Source organism: Macaca fascicularis, chromosome 17 (assembly GCF_037993035.2).
Source record: "Macaca fascicularis isolate 582-1 chromosome 17, T2T-MFA8v1.1".
In the NCBI taxonomy this organism is placed as follows: Eukaryota; Metazoa; Chordata; class Mammalia; order Primates; family Cercopithecidae; genus Macaca; species Macaca fascicularis.
In genome coordinates, this window is record NC_088391.1 from 15,922,901 (window position 1) to 15,945,639 (window position 22,739).

Consider the following 22,739-nt stretch of genomic DNA (forward strand, 5'->3'; position numbering starts at 1 on the left):
GAAGCCACACTAGCCTAAGGCCACCATGCTGGGTGGAAGTCCAGCCACAAAAGGCCATGTGCAGGCACTCTATTTGGCAGTCCTAGACTTTGACCTCTCCCAGCCTAGATGCCAGAGGTGTCAGTAATGATTCCAGTCTTCAGCTTATTGTCCAGTCACTAGCTAGCCTTTGAGTCTTTCCAGATGAAGTCCTTAGATACTATAAAAGAGATATAAGCCACTCCTGCTGTGACCTTTCCAAATACCTGGCCCACTGAATTCCACAGAAACAAATGTTTGTTGTTTTGTGCCTTTGGGTTTGGGGCAGTTTGTTACATAGCAATAGTAAATGGAACAAACTTATAACAGCATAAATTCCAAAAACTTGGTAAAATGACCTTTGAATTTAGTGTGTGGGGGTAATAGGCAAGTTTTCTGAAAAATGGCCTCCTAAAAATAATGCTTAGCAGTCTACAAAGTTGGGGGGTAGGGCAGTAAAAGTGAAAAGGTTTTTCATTGCAATTTCTTTGTGAATCTCTTTCAAGGGTCAATTTTAATGACTGCAATTACATTTTAAAATTTGGCTTTATCTTTTTTCTTGTCTCAAGCATAGTTCTTTGGCACTAGGAAAAGTATTTTAGTTCCTAGCTCGCTAATTATTTTAGCTTGTTGGTTTTTTATGTTGAAGATTTCCTCTGCTTTAGACATCTTCTAAAATGGATTTTAGTGGACATGGAAATCTGAATTGACAGTCGTTTAAATGAGTTAAGACCCATTTAATGGGGTTATGAATTTGACATACTGAATGGTGATTGGCAATATTTTTAAAAAACAAAATAAAAGGTATAAATCAGAGAGTTACTACACCTAAAAAGCTACATGAAATGTTAACCAATTAAAGTAGAAAGACATGCCACTAATGATCATTCTGGTTTCAGAATAATTGATCTGAAGCCCTTTATAACCGTAATTAAACAGCAGAGACTACTTCTCAAAGAGCTTGGCTATAACCCTCAGATGTTCTCATGTCTGCATGGCTGTGCAGTTAGTGCTGCTTTGCTTCCAAAGATGAACATGTTCTCATGTTTTGGGTGGGTATCTGAGTCCATTTGTGATGCCATAACAAAATATCATAAACTAGCAGCTTATTAACAACAAAAATGTATTCTTCACAATTCTGGAGGCTGGGAAGTACAAGACTAAGGTGCTGGTAGATTTGGTCCCTGGGGAGGGGCCCAATTCCTGGTTCATAGAATGACACCTTCTTACTGCTTCCTCACATAAGGAAAGCGACAAGGCAGCTCTCTGGGATCTCTTTTATAAGGGACTAATCCCACTGATGAGGGCTCCTCTCTCATGATCTAATTGCTTCCCAAAGGCCCCACCTCCTAAAACCATCACCTCAGGGGTTGGGATCTCAATATATGAATTTGGAAGGGACACATTCAGACCACAGCTGAGGGACAGGGGTTGGGGGAGGTTAAGAGGGAGCTTCAAAGGGGAAAGGAAGGTAACTAATTTTAGATTCAGAACTATTAAGAGTTTGAAGATTCCTGAAGCTTTTCACTATCCATTTTCCCAATAATAAAACAGAATAATAGGCCAGGAAGAATTTATACTTGTATGATAATAGCTGATGTTTTAAAAGACTAGTGCCTTCTACATTTATTTCTAAATTGATCATTTAAAACCAAAATACAAAATATTATCTTTCTCAGTATTCCCTAATAAACAATATCTTTATTTGGTTCCAAAGGCTTAATGTCATACAGGGGGAAAAAAATTAACATTACTGTAATACCTGACAAAATGTTGTGAGCCACTTTCTCACTCCATTCAGGTAATTCTTTTGATTTTTCTTCTGGAACTGGCTCACATGGTACAATGTGACTCAGGTTAACGTCTTCACTTGAAGTATCTTTAGCCTAAACAGTAAAAATGTTTCAAAATGTGAAGAGTTAGTACTAAGAGGGGGAAAACTGTAAGCATTATATAACAAATATGAAGCCAACAAATACTAGATATAATTAATGAAAAATATCTTCAGCCAACCTAGTTACCAGTATGGTCTTATAAAGCACAATACCAGAACTGCCATGAAGTTGAAAACTGTTCTGGTCCATATAAATCTTGACTGGTAAGATTTAAATACCAAAACAAGTTCAATATGGCATTTATCAAATCATTTATATTGACTTTTTTTTCTGGACTAGATTGATTTCCTTCAAACAGATATCATCCCTAGATATTAGTGTGTACATGGTACTCAGTAAGATTAAAAGAGTTTTGTCAAATGACTCAATCAGTAAGCAAAGATGAATTCATAAACTGGTTTTGACAGAGCAAACAAATGTCTAATTTGAAACAAGAAGGAATATATAAACATAGAATAATCTGCTATTCCATTTAAGAGGAAATGGAGAACATAGAAATATCTGTACTTTGCTAACTGAACAGCTGTTATGAGAGCCTGGGCCAACACCCAAACTCTCAAAGCTAAATGAACTCATTCTAAGAAACAAGACGCAGGCTAACTCAGACCTCATAATATTAATATAATAAAATAACCTGAAAATCAAAGTGGCCAGTAATACAAAGAATGTCACATAAAATATAAAAACAACATTAAACAAAACAACTTCTACATGGGATAAAAGTCACCCATAAGTAAAAATCTAAAGCTTTTCACTGCATATACTTTTTAATATCATTTGATTTTTTTAGAACAAGAAATTAAATTTTAAAACATGAAGTTCTAAATGATATGGAAGAATTTCCAAATACACTGTTAAGTAAAAAAGGAGCAAAACATTATGTTTTACATGCCACCTTTTATGCTAAATATTATATATGTCCGTGTGTGTGTATGTGTATTTAACTATGCATAAAATATATCTAGAAGGACAATAGAAGTTAATAATTATGTGTCTGAGGCCAGGCATGCTGGCTCACACCTGTAAATCCCAGCACATTGGCAGGCCAACGTGGGTGGATCACCTGAGGTCAGGAGTACGAGACTAGCCTGGCCAACATGGTGAAACTGAAACCCCATCTCTACTAAAAACACAAAAATTAACTGGGCATGGCTGCAGGCACCTGTAAGCCCAGCTACTCAGGAGGTTGAGACACAAGAATTGCTTGAACCTGGGAGGTGGAGGTTGCAGTGAGCTGAGATCACACCACTGTACTTCAGCCTAAGTGGCAGAGTGAGATTCCATCTGCAGGGGATGGGGGAGAGGAGGGAAGATTATGTGTCTGGACAGGGGAGCCAGGTGGTTGGTGGACAGGAATAGGGCCCAGACTTATTTTTCACCATATACTCTTTTGTACCCTTTAACTTTGGTTTCTTCTGATTAACTTTAAAACAACATTTTTAAGTAAAATATATTTCTTGGAACCATTTTGGACTCCCAATATCCTCATATAGCTGGTGTAAGATGTTCAACATAAACCACAGTGACACTTTGCAAATAAATATAGAATATTCACGTGATATTCATCAATTCCAAAGATAATTATTGAGCATTTACCATGTGGAATACAGCAATGAACAATACTAAACTGCCTGTAATATGATACTCAAGACAATGCTGTTTTATTCATATACTTGCTTATATTACCGCTTCTGCCTAGAATCCCCTTAAATTTGCTATGCATACGACCAACTCTTCTTTATCCTTCAAGACTCATCTTAGTCATAATGTCCTGTAGGAGGGGGCTCCTCACTGCTTCCCATACCACTCATCCACCCACACTTACCTGTTAGGCTAGGCTGCATCTTCTGTCTAATAGCCACTTTGGATAGAAATGATCTCTTTGCTAATCTGTCCTTTCCATTAGACAGTAAATTCATTGAGACAAGAAATTTAAACCTTTTCCACTATGTATGCCTAACATGCTAGCACTCAATAAATACTTCCTGAACTCTAATCCAAATTTACCAGTTAAAATATATTACATACGCAGAGCCTATGAAATGAAAGAAGAAACCACTCAATATATTTTTAAAAATCAAATCTCTGTCCTGTTGCCCATCCATAAAAAAACAGGAAATAAAAATGGCAGAGGGTAAGAAAAAAATAGACAGAAGCATATGTAGCCCCCAAGCTCTTGGTGAATATAGGAAGGCAGAGAATAACACAAAACAAATAAGAAAGTATGTGCATCATTAATGCATTCATAAAAATATTTTGGTCAGGTGTGGTGGCTCATGTCTGTAATGTTGGCTACTTGAGGCGGCTGAGGTGGGAGGATCACATGAGTCCGGCTGCATGTGATCAGGTCAAGGCTGCAGTGAGCCATGTTTGCACCACTGCACTCCAGCCTGGGTGACAAAGCAGGATCCTGTCTCAAAAAAAATAAAATCTCTCAAACAGTTGGGAAAAAAGTCTATCCCCCAAACACAGAGTATCTTTTAAAATAGTTTAAGTAACATACACTTTAAAAGGGAAATATTACAACTGATTCTAATTGTTTTTGCTGGTGATCACTTTGTTGACTATGCACAAGTTGCTTTGCTTTAGTATATGGGACTATGATCATAAAAATATATGAAACTGGAGAAAAGTACCATTAGAAGACAACACACACTTATTATTCTTTTATTTACCCTTTTTCCACGTTTTCCTTTATGACGTACATCCTTATTGCCTTGGTCCAACTGTTTTACATCAGTTCCTGAGGCTTCTTTTAGTTGGTCAGAGGAGGGTCTAGTTCTTCCAGGGATTTGGAATTCATTTTCTTCTTCTGCTCTGTTCCAGTTGGCCTAGAGAATAAAGGTTTAAACCTAGCCCTAATCAGAATTTTTCTTAGATGACTTTCTGCCAGCTATATTACACCATGCTCAAGTGACATACTTGTTTGAATGTCAATGTGGCAGTCTATAAGTAACAACTGCTTTTGCTTTTTTCTCTATGCTTCTCTTTTTTCTTATCACCAAACCCCAAATCTCTGAGATCTTTGGTTCATAGCATATGCTTAAGCAAGTTTCAAAAGACAAAGTATAAAAGACAACTTATTAGCAGTTGTTGGCATAAGTTATCTTTGAATCAGATGCAGCTACATTTAAATTTAATTAATGAATAAATTTTAGGTAACATATACAATATACAAGACAAAATGAATTTAAAGGCAATTAACAAAACTCATGTCCACTTCGTTATGCATTATTGGAAGGTTTATTTTTTAATTTTCTACACAGTATACACTTTGCTGAATGAATGCTTAAGAGTAAAAACCAGTCAAAATTATAGCTAGTAACTAGCTTATGTTTACAGTTGAAGTTCTGGGACAGTAAAGCAAGCTAAAAATAACATACAACCAAAAAATAAAATTGAAGAGATAAAATAAACATACAATCTAAAAGTCTGCTTAGTTTTTTTCCTAAAGTCCAGTAATACAGGTCCAGTTAATGTAGGGGTGAAGGGAGAAATAATTCCACATTAGGTCTGAATACTTAAGAGCATCATTTCACTCAGTCAGTAAACAGTGAAGTGAAGATGAACTGCTTCGTTTGATCATACTCCTGCCTTTGTGAATTCCTCCTCACAAGTACAATGAGGCTACACACTTCTGTATGCTGATCATGTATTTTGTTAAATAATTGCTGCTATGCTAAAGTATTGATTTGCTGACCACCAGGTAGGTCATTCTCAGGTCAACAGGGGCTGATTTTATATTTTCACTCACACACACACACACACACACACACACACACACACACACACCCCTTTGTGGTCTCCTGTTCTCACAATTTGGCCATCCCACCACTTAACACAGTAACTGGTTAAATAATGAATTCCAAATATCTGCTGACTGAAGGAGACAATAAAAGATTATACTATCATAATGCCCACCTCAGTCCACCCCAGATGACTGTCAATATTCATAATCAAAAATACTTTTTCCCTCTTGCTACAACAATATATAAAGAAAGTCTCTCCATAATACTCTATTCAAGCCCCCTGTTAAACAGAAATACTCTATTTCCACAGGTACACATGTGGGCAGAGGAAACATGCCAAATAAGGAACGTTCCAGGATGATCATATTTTAAATCGTATTTTCTTTTTATTTTTTTTGTTTGGCCTTCATTTACCACAAGAACAAAGAAAATTATCTCAACCAAAGCCTGTTTCTTCCTCAGAATGCCAACCATACCCCTTAAAATGTCCAACATAACCTATCTACTAAAGCCAAAATTATCTTCATGTCACCATTTAGACCCATTAGTACACTTTTCCAGCTGAGCAGTAAAACAGTGGTGAAAACAATAGCTAACATTCACAGAGCATCACTACTTGTTCTGATACAAGTGCTTAATGTATTAATTTTTAATTTTCACCACAGCCCAATGATGTGGACACTGTTATTATCCCCATTTTATAAGTAAATTAAAGTATAGAGAAGATTAGTAACAGCTGAGCTAAACGGCTATTAAGTGGAAGAGCTTGAATTCATATACAGGCAATTCGACTCTAGAGCTCACAATCTGAACCACTATTACAGCAAATTCCAAGCATGTAGCTGTGAACACACAAACAAATAATAAACTGTTAGTCTCCTAACCTTGATCACAGTAGAGGTTATTACAATTTCTCTAAAAGCTGAAGAGCTTACGTTAAAGTAGATTTTTTTCACCCTAAAGATAAGCACACAAGTTACCTGGAGCCGAAGGTCAGACATTTGCCTTAATAGATCCTCAAAGAGCTCTCTATCATCCTCTGGTAACTCAGAGGACAGGACGACCCCCACAAAGCATCCTGCTGCTTGCAGCATTGTATCAGGAAACATGTAGGCTCCTGCAGTACATTTCAGAACTGGAGATCTATCAGGAACTAGAGGATACAACCAGTCACAAACCTGAAAGGATTCATTAGAAGAAAAAATATATATACATATAAATGAATGAAACTAGATTTTCACTTATGTTTTAATAAAATTGTTATACTAGAAAATAAACACTTCAAAGTTGGAAACATATTTTAAAAGGCTTTATAGAACCATCAACATCAACAAATTCCCAAGAAAATTAATCATTTGCTAGTCTGATCTTCCTGCAATAAGGACTGTGCTAAATATGTCATGGTTCCACTGATCATACAATCTTAAAGCTCATGGCCTTAACTAGCCCAGCGTTAACCAATAATGACTCTAACTTTAAATAAATAATAATCAAAGTAAATTAAGGTTTTCTTCATTATTGAAATAGATATTCCTTTTGTGGTACATAAACTATTTTCAGGTATTATTTACCTGAAATACTTACTGAAATAATAGTATTTACTGATTTAATGCTCCTAACAAACCTATGAAATCAGTTACTATTATTGTCATTTTATGTACAAGAAAATTGAGGCACAGAGAGGTCAATTAAGTTGCTCAGAACCAACAACTGAAAAGTGGAGCTTGGATTTTAACACATGTAGTCTGGACCAGAGAAGCTGAACAATTATTTTAATCAGAAACCCAGCACTCACAGGCCGGGCACAGTGGCTCACACCTATAATCCCAACACGCTGTGAGGCCAATGGGGAGCAGGGGGATCATTTGAGGTCAGGAGTTCAAGACCAGCCCGGCCAATATGGTGAAACCCATCTCTACTAAAAATACAAAAATTAGCTGGGTGTGCTAGTGCATGCCTGTAATCCTAGCTCCAGCTCCTTAGGAGGCTGAAGCAGGAGAATCACCTGAACCCGGGAGGTGGAAGTTGCAGTGAGCCAAGATTGTGCCATTGCACTCTAGCCTGGGCAACAGAGCAAAACTCTGACTCAAATTAAAAATAAATAAATAAGAAACTCAGCACTTACAACGTGGAATAATTTTTTGTACTAAACCCAAGAGAACCTGACATAGCAGAATAGATTAAGTTAATGTTTATGGATTGTCTATCTATTGTGAAATAAAAAGCAAAATAACAAAAGCTCTCCTGCAGTGTCATCTGGGAAGGTCAGCTTGCCAGTACACACACAGACTTAAGCTCACATCCTGGCTGCCTAATTTATTTCTAATGCAAAACATTATTTGAGTAACCAAAATACAACTGTGCTCAACATCAAAACAGTCTTACCCACAAACTTTTAACATTTGAGTGATTATATATTTTAATACGTATGAGAAAAAATACACATTTCCCTTAATTTCAGTTATTATTAAGATATAACTGACAAGTGGGACAATTTAGTAAAAATATAAAGCAAGTAATAGTAGTGGTATGGAGTTGACAATAAAGATTGTAAAAGTTATTCTAAAATAAAACTTAGGAAAGGTTTTTTATTTTTTTTATTTTTATTTTTATTTTTTCACTATTCCGTGGTTTCTTCAGATTAACTATATCCTGGTCACCTTAATTGAACTGGAATATCACCAAATTGTCTTTAAAATACCAACACTTTATAGACCTTTCTTAGGACAGGATATTACAGATGAGTGAGTGAGTTCATCCACCATAGGCTGATTTTTCCCAGTTTCATTTTCAGAGGGCAATTTCATGTCCAATTTCTGTAACTATAGATTTAACAAGTTTAAAAAGTATGTGGTATTAAAACTAAAACCAAAAGAAAAATTTTTTTTTGAAGTTCTAGAATTCTGTCTACCTAAAACCAAAAAATCTTAATTTCCTATTTAGACCAATAGTGATTTTAACAGTGATTTTTAGTATAGGAAACATCTAACTTCTAGTATTTAGTTGGTTTATTATTGTATTTTTTTTTTTATAAAAACATTCAGAAAACACATATGTTAACTCTTTTAAGGACACTCTGCTACAAATACCTGAATACAAGCAAATGAGAACCTGTTAAAGAGACTCAAATAAAATTTTGGGAGCAATTTTACTTTTCATTTAGGACAAAAAAATACACATATGAGAAAGATTAAAAACAAAATTAAAAGCACTAAGGACAAATCTGTATTAAAGTACAAGTCATTTCAATGGATGAGTGAATGTAACCATGGTACAGTATTTCTGCCATTCGCTACCCCATCTCCAGTTGCTAAGGACCCAAAGATTTTTTAATTCCATTGTTACAGTGCAACATTATTAGTAGAAATTGTTACAGTTTTTATCATCCCCCACCACAAACCCCAACCAATAAGCCTACTCTTTTTAACCTTAAGGCTCCTTCCCTAAAATAATCTACAGGAGTCACAATATTCTTCCTGCCCAGTATCAAATATTTCCTTTCAATAATGCCCTCAAAGTATCTCCCTCACACATCCCTAGTAAGCCTCAAATTGTCTTTAAACAACTTTCAAGTTGACTCCATATAAAAACTACATAAGAATCAACAGGAGAGTATACCAAAAGAGAAAATGATTAGAGATAGCCTATGCTATTACTAAACCACATTATTTGGACTGTGGACAAAACACTTGCTTTGCTTAAAAAGTGATCTTTCTTCAATGCAAACTCCTTTGTTATACTCAACGTATACTGAGTCCTCATTTCAAGAACTCATCTTCCTATACCTACATCCAATCTTTTAAAATGAGATTGTCACTGGACCACTATCTTCAGAATACCTCACTAAATCCACAGTAATGCCCTGACATCAGTCTTTATGTAGCACCCTTTACTCTTGGACCAAGTGCATTCTGGTAAATTTCTCTGCTTGGACTGTTGGAATTACATCTTAAATTATCACCACAGACTCTACTTCTAAACCAGGGTCTTTCAACCTTGGCATACTTGAGATTTTGGGCAGGATGTTTTTTGTTCATGAGGGCTCTCCTGTGTAAATGTGTGGCAGCATCCCTGGCCTCTATCCACTATGCTAGTAGCAATCAACCTCCAGTATGACAACCAAAAATGCCTCCAGACATTGTCAAATTTTCTCTGGGGAGGCAGAATTACCCCTGGTTGAGAACAACTGTTCTGGACCATGTGCTGGGTCTTACCCAGTTCAGACCCTCAGCTGAGTCTTCACAACATTTGTGAATATTTACAGCTATACATCCACAGGAATTACATAAATCCCTTTTGAAATTAAACTTATTAGGTTTCTTCTTCAGATAAAGAATTAAAAGTTTAAGGACGACCACTCTTCTCAAGTTTTATCATCACAAACTTAATACCAAAATAAAACTATTAATATATCTTTAAAAAAAAAAGACTATAAAACAAACATTTTTAAGGCTCATAATTTCATGGAATATATTTAAAAACAAAGAATTTATTGTTATCTTTTTGCACTTATACTGGACACATAAACATTAACATATAAAAATGATGAAGTCTACATGTTTTTCAAATTACACTTTCATTTTCCTTTGGCTTACCTGAAGAAACCCGGGAGGACGGTTTAGAACCGTATCAAGAGAATTATCCAAAAACCTCACAATTCGAAGGTACCCAGGATACGAAGGTGCACTAACCTCCCCTGCAGGATTTACAAAAAAAATCTGTACTCCATTTGGTATCAAAATCAATTCATCTGCATCTAGCCCTAAAGTCTCCAGAGGCGGCGGCTGAGAATGATTCCTATAAAACTCTTCTCCAACTGATGAAACCTCCCCAGAATCTGTTCCATAGGATACCGTGTAGTGACCTTCAGCAGCCTGAGGAGTATAAGCAGGAGGAGCTTCTGCTGGACAACTCTGGGATGGTGAAGGGAGAGAAGCAGGCGCAGCAACTGCCCCTGCACTTGGAGTTGAGGTGTTTCCATCTACTTCAGCATGCTGAGGAGCTGAACTAAAAGACTGAGGCTCTGGTAATTTTTCACACATGTCTTTAGGTGGAAATTCTGGATATAACTTGGGCACCTCCTGAAGATCATTCTGTAGAGAAGTGGCAAGACCCTTCTCTAGAATTTCCAGCCTGGTACGTACGTTCTGTAGTGTTTCTTTCATTTTCTGTTGCATTTGTCTAGCAGATTCCCACCCAGGGCCTGTGTGTTCAGACTCTGTTGATGAAATGCTGATCCCTCTGAGCAGGTGTCCTATTCCTTGCTTATAGTAGTTCTTTGCTTCTTCCTTCTGACCTAATTCATCTGTATTCAGACCTTTGTTAACAAACAAAAAGGCCTTCTTATATGCTTCTCTGATGATCTTAATTTCAGCAGGTTCTCCATTTTGTGGCTCTTGCTCCATTTCTGCAAAATTGGAAACATATTTAATTATCTTGCTTAGCTATTGTTTACTTATTATCTATATCTCCTACCTGAATATATTTTAAGAGGACAAGTGCCTCGCTTATCTCTGTTTTGTTCACTATTATACTATCCTTTAAGCCTACCATCAGGTTTGTCATAAAGAAAGCACTTAACATGTATTTGATGAATGGATAAATGAAAACTCTTGGTCCAAAATACCTTAATTTAAAAACATAAGAGAATAAATCAGAATACATCCATTACATAATTTTCTTGTTCCAGTTTCTTATAATAGTTTCCTATGATACATATGATATGTATGATATATCATATCATACTGGACACATAAACATTAACAAAATGATGTAGTTTACACATATTTCAAATTATGCTTTCATTTTTCTTTGAAAAATGAATACATTTTTGTATTATGGTTGAAACAAGAATCTCATTCTAAAATTCATTATGATATAAATCCAGATTATATCCAGTGAATAAAAAATGAATTGAATCATACACTGGGGAAAACAAATGAGAAAAAAAAATTTGAAAGAAACTCTGTTACCTGATTTCCACTTAGAGGTGGCAGGTTACCCCACACAGCCCTGTTGCTTCCCCAAATCCCACTAAGATGACTCTAGAAAGATTATGAAAAAGGAATAACCATGTTTTTTCTTAGTGAGAAAAATACATGAATAGGTATTTCACAGAGGAAAATCTTTAAAAAGCATCTGAAAAGGTATTCAACATACTATTCCCTCAGAAAAGTGAAACTAAAATCGAGTGACACCAACTAGACACTTAACAGATGGCTAAAATTTAAAAGACTGATTAGTGCTAAGTGAAGACAAGTGTAACTCTTCTACCTTGATGGTGAAAGCTGAAAAATGATACACCATTTTGGAAAACTGGTAGTTTCTACTAAAGCTAAACATTCACCCACTCAATGACCCAACAACTCCACTTGCAGGTATATAACTAAGAGAAATGGATGCATGTGCATGCCAAAGACATGTATGGCAATATTCACAGCAACCATATTCACAAAAGGCAAATCCTTAAAACAACCCAAATGCTTACTCATTCATACAATGCAATAATACACAGAAAAAATTTTTAAACCTGATTGCCTGCAACATCAATGAACCTCACCAATTATTTGAGTAAGAGCCAAATACAGAAGACTTCATATTGAGACCATATACTGTGATTCTATATGAATTAAAGAATGGGAAAAACTTGTCTATGATATGAAATAAATCAAAATAGTGCTTATAGGTAGAGGCTAATGACTTCGCAGGTACAGGAGGGAATCTCATGGCCTTTGGAAATGTTCTCTGTTGATCTGAGTGATGACTACAAGGGTGTACAGTGGTCCCCCCTTATTTACAGTTTCACTTTCTGTGGTTTCGGTTACCTGTAGTCAATCATGATCTAAAAATATTAAGTGGAAAATAACAGAGATAAATAATTAATAAATTTTAAATTGCACATTCTCAGTATCATGATTAAATCTCTTGTTGTCTCTCTCTGTGCTCCCTGAGGCATGAATCATCTCTTTGTCCAGGGCATCCATGCTGTCTATGCTCCCCTCCCATGATCACTTAGTAGGTGATATGGTTTGGCGATGTCCCAACCCAGATCTCATCTTGAAGTGTAATCTCCATAATCCCCAGGTGTCAAGAGAGGGACCCAGTGGGAGATGATTGGATCATGGGGGCAGTTTGCCCCATGCTGGTCTCATGATTGTGAGTTCGCACCATATCTGATGGTTTTATAAGGCAGTTTTTCCAGCTTCTGCTAGCTCTCTCTTTCCTGCCGTCGTGTGAAAAAAGTCTTTGCTTCCCCTTCGCCTTCTGCCATGATTTTAAGTTTCCTGAGGCCTCCCCAGCCACGCAGAACTGTGAGTCAATTAAACCTCTTTTCTTTATAAAGTACCCAGTCTTGGGCAGTTCTTTACAGCAGTGTGAAAATAGTCTAATACAGTAGCCATCTTGGTTATCAGATCAACTGTTCCAATATTGTGGTGGTTGGATTCAAGTAATTCTTTTTACTTAATAATGGCCCCAAAGTGCAACAGTAGTGATGCTGGCAATTGGGATATACTGAAGAGAAGCTGTGAAGTGCTTCCTTCAAGTGAAAAGGTTAGTTTTCAACTTAACAAGGAAAAAAATCATATGCTGAGGTTGCTAAGATCTACCATTAAGAACATATTTTCTATTCCTGAAATTGTGAAGGAGTAAAAAGAAATTATGCTAGTTTTGCTGTTGTCCCTCAAACTGCAAAACTTACGGTCAAAGCATGTGATAAGTGTATTAGTTAAGATGGAAACGGCTTAGATATGAATAGAAACATGTTCCAATTGAAAGCAATGGGGTTCCACAGTATTCATGGTTTCAGGCATCCACTAGGGGTCTTGCAACTTATCTCCCTTGGATAAGGGGTGGGGGGGATATACATAAAAACTACTAAACTATAAATTTAAGATCAGGGCACTAGATGCATTTTATGTGATTCCTTAACAAAACAGATAAACAATAAAGCCATAACTCACAAGGACAAATAGGGACGATGAAGAGTCAACAGTACTTGGTGTCAAAAAAGGAGGCGGACAAGTGAAAACTCCCAAAACACACTTGAGAAAACAGATGCCTTAAACTGTCAGTGGGAAAATCAGAGATGGAGCTGCACTTACATCACATCAAAAACCTCCAAAAGCATAAGAATTGATGGAATTCAATCTTCCAGTGGAAAGGAAGTAGAGGTACAGCTGAAAAAAGAGGACTGGTTGAAAGCCTCTTTACAAATTAGCACCCTCAGATCTTTCCTACACCAAGCACTCAGGACACTGTTTCTCTACAGCCCTGAAAGACTGAGTGCTTTGATCTAGAAGACTGTAAAATAAAGTGTGGATAAGAAACTATCGGACATGATTAAGGGTAAAAACCAAAAGCAGGGGGATTAAATGAAATGTTACACATTGATTATTGAGACCCACAGCCTTCCTCCCCACAACTTGGTAATTAGGAGTTCCGGCTGCCAGGTACCCCTCAAGAAAGGAGATTGGAAGTTACCTTCTTGAGGAATCTGATCACCACCAAGAGGAAAGACACAAAGAATAGTGATAGTGAGAGTTCCCTAAGGAAAACTGTCCAAGCAATTCACCGTTCAGAAGCCATAGTTGATAGGTTCTACCCACAGAATCTCAGATCAGCTTTCTAGCGCTTCATTCACTCACATGCACACACTCACACAGACACACACACAGCCCAGGATCACAAAACATGAGGCAAACATCCAGTATAAAAGATAAAAATAAGAGCAATGTAAATTTGGTTGAAATGGACAATGTGCAAGAAAAGGAAAACTTACCCAAAAACCCCCTATCATTTACATCAACATAAAGAAAAAGAAAATATCACATCCATAAAATTAAAAGTGGGATGCATACACACTGAAAAAAAAGGATATTCAAGGAACAAAATGAACTCTGGGAAATTAAATATTTAAAAAGCAGAAAGGAAAAACTCAAGAAGGATGAGATCATACAATTATAGAAAATGCCCAGAAAGCAGAGCAAAAAGACACAGATGAAAAACAGGCAAGAATAAATAAGAAAATTAGGACCCAGTCTATAAAGCATATCATTTGAATAATAAAACTTCTAGAAATACGGAAGGCCGAGGCGGGCGGATCACCTGAGGTCAGTAGCTGGAGACCAGCCTGACCAATATGGTGAAACCCCGTCTCAAATACAAAAGCATTAGCCGGGCATCATGGCCTGCACCTATAGTGCCAGCTACTCAGGAAGCTGAGACAGGAGAACTGCCTGAACCCAGGAGGTGGAGGTTGCAGTGAGCCGAGATCGCACCACTGCACTCCAGCCTGTTGGACAGAGCGTGACTCCATCAAAAACAAAAAACAAGAAAACAAACAAACAAAAAAAACTCCTAGAAATAGAGAATAGAGAAAAAAATAAGGGATGAAAGAATTAAACAAATAATTCATAGAATTTCCTAGAATTGGAAACATGAATTTCCTGATTTAAAATGACCAAAAGGTTGGGCGCAGTGGCTGACACCTATAATCCCAGCACTTTAGGAGGCTGAGACAGGCGGATTGCTTGAGTCCAGGAGTTTGAGATCAGCCTGGGCAACATAGTGAGACCATCTCTACAAAGAAAACATTAAAAAATTAGCCAGATGTGCTGGTGTGTGCCTGTAGTCCCAGCTACTCAGGAATTGAGGCAGGAGGATCACTTGAGCGCAGGAATTCAAGGCTGCAGTGAGCTATGATCACACCACTGCACTCCAACCTGGGTTGAAAGAGCATGACCTCGTCCCTAACAAACAAAAGTAAATAAAAAAACCAATGGGCAAAAAATAAGGAAAAAAAGGGGACAACGAGGTAGGCGAATCACAAGGTCAGGAGATCGAGACCATCCTGGCTAACAAGGTGAAACCCTGTCTCTACTAAAAATACAAAAAAATTAGCCAGACGTGGTGGTGGGGGTCTGTAGTCCCAGCTACTCGGGAGGCTGAGACAGGAGAATTGCTTGAACCCGGGAGGTGGAGCTTGCAGTGCGCCGAGATCATGCCACTGCACTCCAGCCTGGGCAACAGAGCGAGACTCTGTCTCAAAATAAATAAATACATAAATAAATAAATAAGAAAAAAATATTTAACACCAACAAACATACCATGACATTTTAGAACCCTAGGCTCAAAAAGATCATCTTTAAAACACTTATACAAAAAAAAAAAAAAAGAGAGAGGGACATAAAAGTGCTAAGGAACTTAGGAACTTCTTAAAGGCAACAAAACAGAAGAAGGAAATTATATATTTAATTCATAATTCTGAGTAAAAATAGCTTCTAAACCCAGCCAAGTGACTGCTCAGTTATTACATCCTCTGTTTGCTGGGTACCATGTTTTATGAAAGGAATCCCAAGACTGATGATGAGCTTCCAAGCTAACAATCAGGCAAACATTCCAGGGTGGAGTAGGAGACAACAGAAAAGAATGTTTTAAGAAAGTAAAACTGATAGAATGAATACTTAATGTGATCGCAAGCTCTGAAAAAAGATCTACACAACCGTGAGAGTATTCAGGGTTTCATCAGTACTAATTAAAAACTGAGGATTAACTCTAGGGAAAACGATGTTGAGCAAGAAATAAAAAGTAATCATAATGTACGAAATGTTTCAGTTTTCACTAGTGTCATAATATATACAATGAATCTCAATATAAACAAAATTATGGTACAATCATATTGAAAAGATGGGAAGATGGATGGATAAAAAGTTTATGTGCATGTGACAAAGGATGAAAGACATAAAACTTCATCTTTCCCACTGAGAAGTTAATGGACAATGCCTAAAACTGAAAAAGTACCAATATATTCGCACTGTTTAGAGTACAAAAAGACCAAAAGAATTGGGTGAGAAAAACGATACAAGCTGACTTTGGGAGGAAGGGGTAAGATTTTTCTTAAATCTACGTGTATGACAGAAAATTTAATTACTATTACATTAAAAAAAGTAAATGGAAGCTTTAGAGTAACTATGTCGAACAGAACTGTAATGCAAGCCACATATGTAATTTTTAATTTTCTAATAACCACATTAAAAAGGTAAAAAACAGGTGAAATTTCAATGATAGTATCTTATTTATCCAAATATATCAAAAACATTATTTCAATATGTAGTTAATATAAAAACTTTCAGTTAAATATTTTAGCTTTCTTTTTTTGATATGGAGTCTTCAAAACTCAGTATGCGTTTTACACTGAAAAGATATTTCAATTCCAACTAACCCCATTGCAAGTGCTCAATATTCACATGTACCTAGTGGCTACTGTTATTAGATGTAGCAATTAATTTCCTGTGATCTCATGAAAACTTATGATAGAAGAATTTCAGTGATATGAAACTATTTTAGCAGTAATCTACACTATAAAGCATCACAGAAGCATCACAGAAAGCATTCATTAAAATTGGTCTAGCTTCCGATTAATAATATAACTATACTTTCTAACCTGAAAAGCCACTAGTCGGCCTTATCAAGCAACAACTTCATGGTAGTCAACAGAATATATTCAGTAATGAATTTAGAAAATACCATATACAATTGACCATATACAGACCCAGCTATTTGCTCTACGCCACAACCCCTATCAAAATTAACAATCTCTTCTCCTGGAATTCTATCCTGTTGTGTCGTAAGACTGCCACACCTTTCCAAAGAAACCACAGGCATTTTGTACTTTATCTTCCTCAGGATACAAGGAGGCCCAGAGTAAAACAGCAGAAAGACAGCAGAGGTTAAATAGGCTTCTGTGAGTTGATTGGGAACTTCACCAGCATCATTAAGTTTGTCCAAGTGACTTGAACAGGGTCTTGAACAACACTGTGACTTGGCACCCACTTTTGTGCTACATACAATAGGACACCACTATCCCCATGCATCATTTAGAGTACTTAACATATGCTGGACAGTATGCTAGGTGTTTATCTGAATTCTTACAAACAATTCTTGAAGCAATATTACTATTAGTACTTCTTTCCAGAGAAGAAAATTGAAGTTTGAAAGCATTAATTGCCTTAGATCACCTGTTTTCTGAAAGACCCTGGAATTAAGAATTACTTTTACATTTTTTAAAGGTTATGAAAACAAAGAAGAATATGCAACAGAGCTCATATATGGCCCCAAAAGCCTAAAATATTTACTATCTGGCACTTCACAAAAAAAGTTTACTGACCCTGCACTAGTTGACAGAATTAAATAGTCTGATTCCTAAACAAATCCTCTAAATCAGGGTTTCTCAATCTTGGCATGGTTGACATTTTGGGTTGGATAATTCTTTGTTAGCAGCATCCCGATCTCTGTCCACTGGATGCCCATAGCAGCACCCCTCCCCCATCCCAGTTGTGACAACCCAAAATGTCTCCAGACATTGCCAAACATACCTTGGGCAGCAAAATCGTCACCCGCTGAAAATTATCACTCTAAATGGTCTTCAAACTGGGGACAAATAAAGTCTTCCATGGGGCATACACTAACAACATGTGTAATTTTAAGAAAAAGGCTTCCAGATCCTTTACTCCCATGAGTACTCCTCACTAAACTGAACTGCCTGAGGATATGCCCACTGTTCAGTTATCATGCTAGTTTTAATCCTTTCACAATCTTCCACTTTACGAAACAAAGGCATACTTCTCACCCACTCCTATTCTTACTATGGTACACTGCCCCAAGATGGAAAAGCCTTCCTACCAACAAACAGTAAGTCAAAGGGTTCAAAGACCCTCCTTTAATTTAGGCACAACTCCCACTATCAATTCCATTAAGAAACAGATTTCCAGTAAACTTCTACTTTTAATAATTATTCTTCATTAAAATCCATCAGGTGTTTATGCTATTCTGATCAACTATTTATAATAACTCAACCCAAAAGAAAAATTACAACTTACAGAATTAGTTATAGGAAATTTTTAAACTTAGTTTCAATTTATATAAACATTGTAATTAAAGACACGTATCACAGAGATTGATAAAAAGCTTTCAAGCATAAAAATACATTATCTTAAGATAATATTCTGTGGGGTAGGGGTGATAAAAAAGTAAAATTTTTTCAAAAAGGAAGTGTGTAAAATATAATGTATTTTAAAAATTGATGGTGATGGATATAAAACTACAAAGATACGATACTCCACTGAATACAGTTAAAAGATTGATGTACCAACATATTAAAATGTTAATGTCAATCCCATGTGGGAAATTGCATCCTTTTCAACTAACACATGATGTAAAATGCTCTAAGTTAACCAAAAGTGTGCAAGAGGGACAGTTTTACAAGAATTATTTCGGGGTTCACAAGCAAATTAAAAGTACTGCTTTAAAAATCACTCACTACTATTATATATGGCAAAGACATAATGGACATGGTCTGTCTCTGGCCTTTAGAAGCACCAAAATTTGCTATCTTTTGTTAGGCTCTCTAAATGTGTCTGGCACTTTTCTAAGGTTATCCAATTCTCACTCTTGGAGGTTGATATCTGATTTTTTAAATGTTTTACAAATATAGAGCAGCTTGCCCAAGAACAGGGTTAGAAAATGATAGATTCAAATCAGTTCATGGATCAGAAGACTATCTGTCAAGAAAATTAAATGAGCTCTCGCCTGTAATCCCAGCTACTGCACAGGCTGAGGCCGGAGAATAGCTTGGGCCCAGAAGTTCAAGGCTGCAGTGAGTTATGACCGCACCACTGCACTCCAGCCAGCCTGGGTGACAGAGCAAGACCTTGTCTCTTTAAAAAAAGAAAAGAAAAGAAAAATGAAAATGAAAATCAGATGAAATGTGTTTGATTCCAAATCTAAAAGTCCTACTATGTTTACAAGTCAGCAGAGTGAGGGAAGGGTGAAGAAAACCCAGAGTGTCCCATGGTAGAAAGTCATGTGGTTTAAATCTTCAGTAGGTAGCATTTGAAAGCAGAAGGGAGGCATAATGAAGGCATTTAGCTAGAAGCAATATTCACCTTGGGTATACCTTTATTTCTAAGCTTATTTAACATACAGTATGATGAAAGATTTCCTAAACAATGTGTCAATGGAGAGAACAAGATGGCTACTGAGAAAGAGGAGTGTGTCTGTGTGTAGGGTGGAGTGGGAGGGCTAATCCCACAGGGTTGCTTAATAACCTTCCTTGCTGCATCTCCATCTTAAAGAGAAAAAAAGGTTACACAGAGAGAAGAGCCTGGATATCCAGAGGTTATATAAGTCTAAAGGTCAATTTCAGTCTAATCTCTGGGGAATCTCAACACAGAAAGAAAAAGGTTTAAATTAAAATATCACATTTTTATTTTGGGACCGGGATTTACTATATCCTCAGCAGTCTCAGAAAATACATTTTACAGAAATAAGGATTGTAGGATGGTGACTTTCAAAAAAGCCTATTCCATTCCTAAGCACAATTACGTGTCAATCAAGTGTCCTGAAAAGATAAAAACCATTATCACACGATTTCACATTCTTCAATTTTCAAAGAAGAGAAAGTCTTTGAAACGACAATCTCATGTATTAAACAGTACCTACACCAGTGTAATAGTCTTCAATAACAAACCAAAATCTGTTCCTAATACCAGTAATTCACCTAAATTCTAATTTGTTAACGTTCTAATAAAACACATTTATTTCAACATAACTATATGTATGTGTGTATATGTCTTAAAAAATACCCAAGAGCAAAGGTAAAATTCTGAATTAAAATACCTATTTAGTTCGAGTCCATAAACATTGAAAGTAGTAACACTCTCACTTCACTCTCAACAGTCAACATTACAAACAGTCTCTAATAATACCGCATTTATCTCCCCGGAGCTAGCAGAAGTTGATCGAATGCCTACTTGGTCCTTTACCAAAAAAGCGGAGGGGCCTTGTCTAATACCTGAATGCACCTCCCTCCGTAGCATCCCGCTCATTCTAGCTTGTTAGGGAAAACTACAGACAACGACGGTTCAGAGAGTGCCACAGGTGAAGCCCACCCGAAACCACATTACAGAAAGGCTTCCTCTTTCAAACAGGTCCAATAAAGCCACGAAATGAAGGCTACGACGATAAAGAACTGAGAATCAGAAAATATTTCCATATGGGTGCGGTCTTCTATTACTTTTCCCCCCACTTTCGGAAATGTCAAAGAAAAATTGCTACATTCTTAAAGATGAGGCCATCATTTCAAAGGCAGTAACAACCTGGAACGCAAATTCGTTAAATTAGAATACAGTAAGGCCAACCTCGGGGATCCTCGGTGGACTACTAGTGCACTTCTTTACAACTAGAAAGTGGAAAACTGGGTCAGCCCCACAGTCACGCAATAATGCCGCGTCACGAAACTGCGCATTCCAAGAGAAACTTTTCTCATGCCCAGAATTAAGCCGGAGGGATCCTCCGCGCAGCTCAATCTCTAGGAAGCATGAAGGAACGTATTGTAGAGAGTAAAATCACGCGCAAGCCATCCCAATACAACTGCAGTTGTTCGTGGGCCTTCTTGCAGAGAAAGGCTGCCGAACCTTGACGGGGCCGTGGGCGCTGCGGGAGAGCAAAAGACCACAGAGATCTGCGAAGCCAAAGTAAACAACGAGGTTGGGGCCCCGAGAATGATCAATAGCAATGCTCCGAAAGGACCCCGCGACGGGAAGCGAGCGGGAAGGATTTCCTCCACTCTAACAGTCCACGGGTTAGAGGCCGAAGGCTCCCTAAATACCACGTTCCGGGGAAGGGACTAGAACAACTTCTCAAACTATTCTCTCTCGAAATCGCTCCCTTCCTCGAAAGTTCCATCTCTGAGACTCGGAGGAGGCCCCGAACCCCTCCGCCCCTGTCCCGTGACCGTCGCCCGCTCAGCCTCCCAGCGGAGTCCGCCGGGCCTGGGGCGCCCACCCCGCCCACCCAGGGGACCGCGCAGGGGTGAACTCCCCCGCGCCCCACCTGCGCCTTCCAGACCTCGGGCGTCCTGGCGTCGCCTCGAGATCTCCCCGCGCGGCCGCCGCAGCACTGGCCAGCTCCCGCTCCCTCACACAGGTCGCCGCTGCGCTCGCCGGGGACCGGTCCCCAGGTTCCCAAGGCCTCGCGCGCGCGCTCGCCGTGGCAACTAAGACGTTCCCAGACGCGCGCTCTCGAACGCTCCGCGTCACGAGACCGCGCCGCCCCGCCCGTCGGCCTCGCTCCCGCCACCGGGCCCGCAGCACGCCGCCGCCGCCGCAGCCCAGGTCACGTGAGTGCCCACGGGCGCGTCTTGTCAGCGGATTCGTCGCCGGCCTGCTCAGCCTAGGTTCTGCCCACTCTGACCTTCTAAATGGTACGTGGGAGGACGTCCGTCCCCTTCGAACCCAAGAGTCACCGTAACACTCTAGAAGGGGAGAAAAGGAGCGAGGGCGGCAGGCGACAGAGAACCTCGCGAGTCAGCGGTTTCGCGCAGACCCCCCCAGGCACAGTCCCCTGCGGCCACGTCGGCTGCTCCGCGCCTGCGCAATCTCTTTCTCCCCCGCGAAGCCGAGGCCTCCGGAGGTACTAGAAGAGAGTGTGGGCAGTGAGCGCTTGTAGCCGCTAGAGGGAGCGCTGAGCACAGTGCGCGAGAGACAACAAAGGCTGACTGTCCCCTCAATGCCTCTGCAGCCTCAGCTTTGTGACTTATGTATCCAGAGCACAGTTAGTTTCCAAAAGCCCGCCTGCACCACGTGTTTTTAGTCTGGGTGTGTGTGTAAAGTCTATATCACTATCATAAAACTGTTAGTTCCTGACTCCAGGATACAAAGAGTAAAATCAAAATGAACATACTTTACCTTTCTTGACAAGTGTTTTTAAGTTAGTAAAATATTGTAGATGACAGACTTGTACTCTTCAAAAGGCCTGCCTTAGGAAAAAAACAGAAAAAAGAAAAAGCAGTATGTACTTGCCCTGAGCATTTAGGACCAGTTTTTTTGTTGTTGTGTTTTTGTTTTGTTTTGAGACAGTCTTACTCTGTTGCCCAGGCTGGAGTGCAGTGGCATGATCTCGGCTCACTGCAACCTCCGCTTCCCAAGTTCAAGTGATTCTCATGCCTCAGCCTCCAGAGAAACTGGAATTACAGCTGTGCACCACCACTCCTGTCTAATTTTTGTATTTTTAGTAGAGA

General features: G+C 38.3%; 1 protein-coding gene across 11 annotated transcripts in view; it reads right to left on the reverse strand.

Moving 5' to 3' along the window:
- Window positions 1-22,739, reverse strand: part of SPART (spartin) — a 59,881-nt gene that overhangs the window by 14,756 nt on the left and 22,386 nt on the right. For 2 of the 11 annotated variants that reach the window (XR_012426827.1, XM_045377379.2), the window contains exons 1-6: window positions 21,554-21,718; window positions 11,635-11,706; window positions 10,258-11,069; window positions 6,643-6,840; window positions 4,589-4,744; window positions 1,781-1,904 (exon numbers count right to left, since the gene is read on the reverse strand). Coding sequence is in view for 6 of the 11 variants with exons in the window: in XM_045377379.2 (XP_045233314.2) it covers window positions 1,781-1,904; window positions 4,589-4,744; window positions 6,643-6,840; window positions 10,258-11,067 (1,288 nt within the window). In the remaining 5 variants the exon portion in view is untranslated. Of the gene's footprint in view, window positions 1-1,780; window positions 1,905-4,588; window positions 4,745-6,642; window positions 6,841-10,257; window positions 11,070-11,634; window positions 11,707-21,553; window positions 21,719-21,913; window positions 22,094-22,739 lie in introns of those variants that run through there. The other 9 variants (XR_012426825.1, XM_005585640.4, XR_012426826.1 and 6 more) reach the window with 5 other exon arrangements.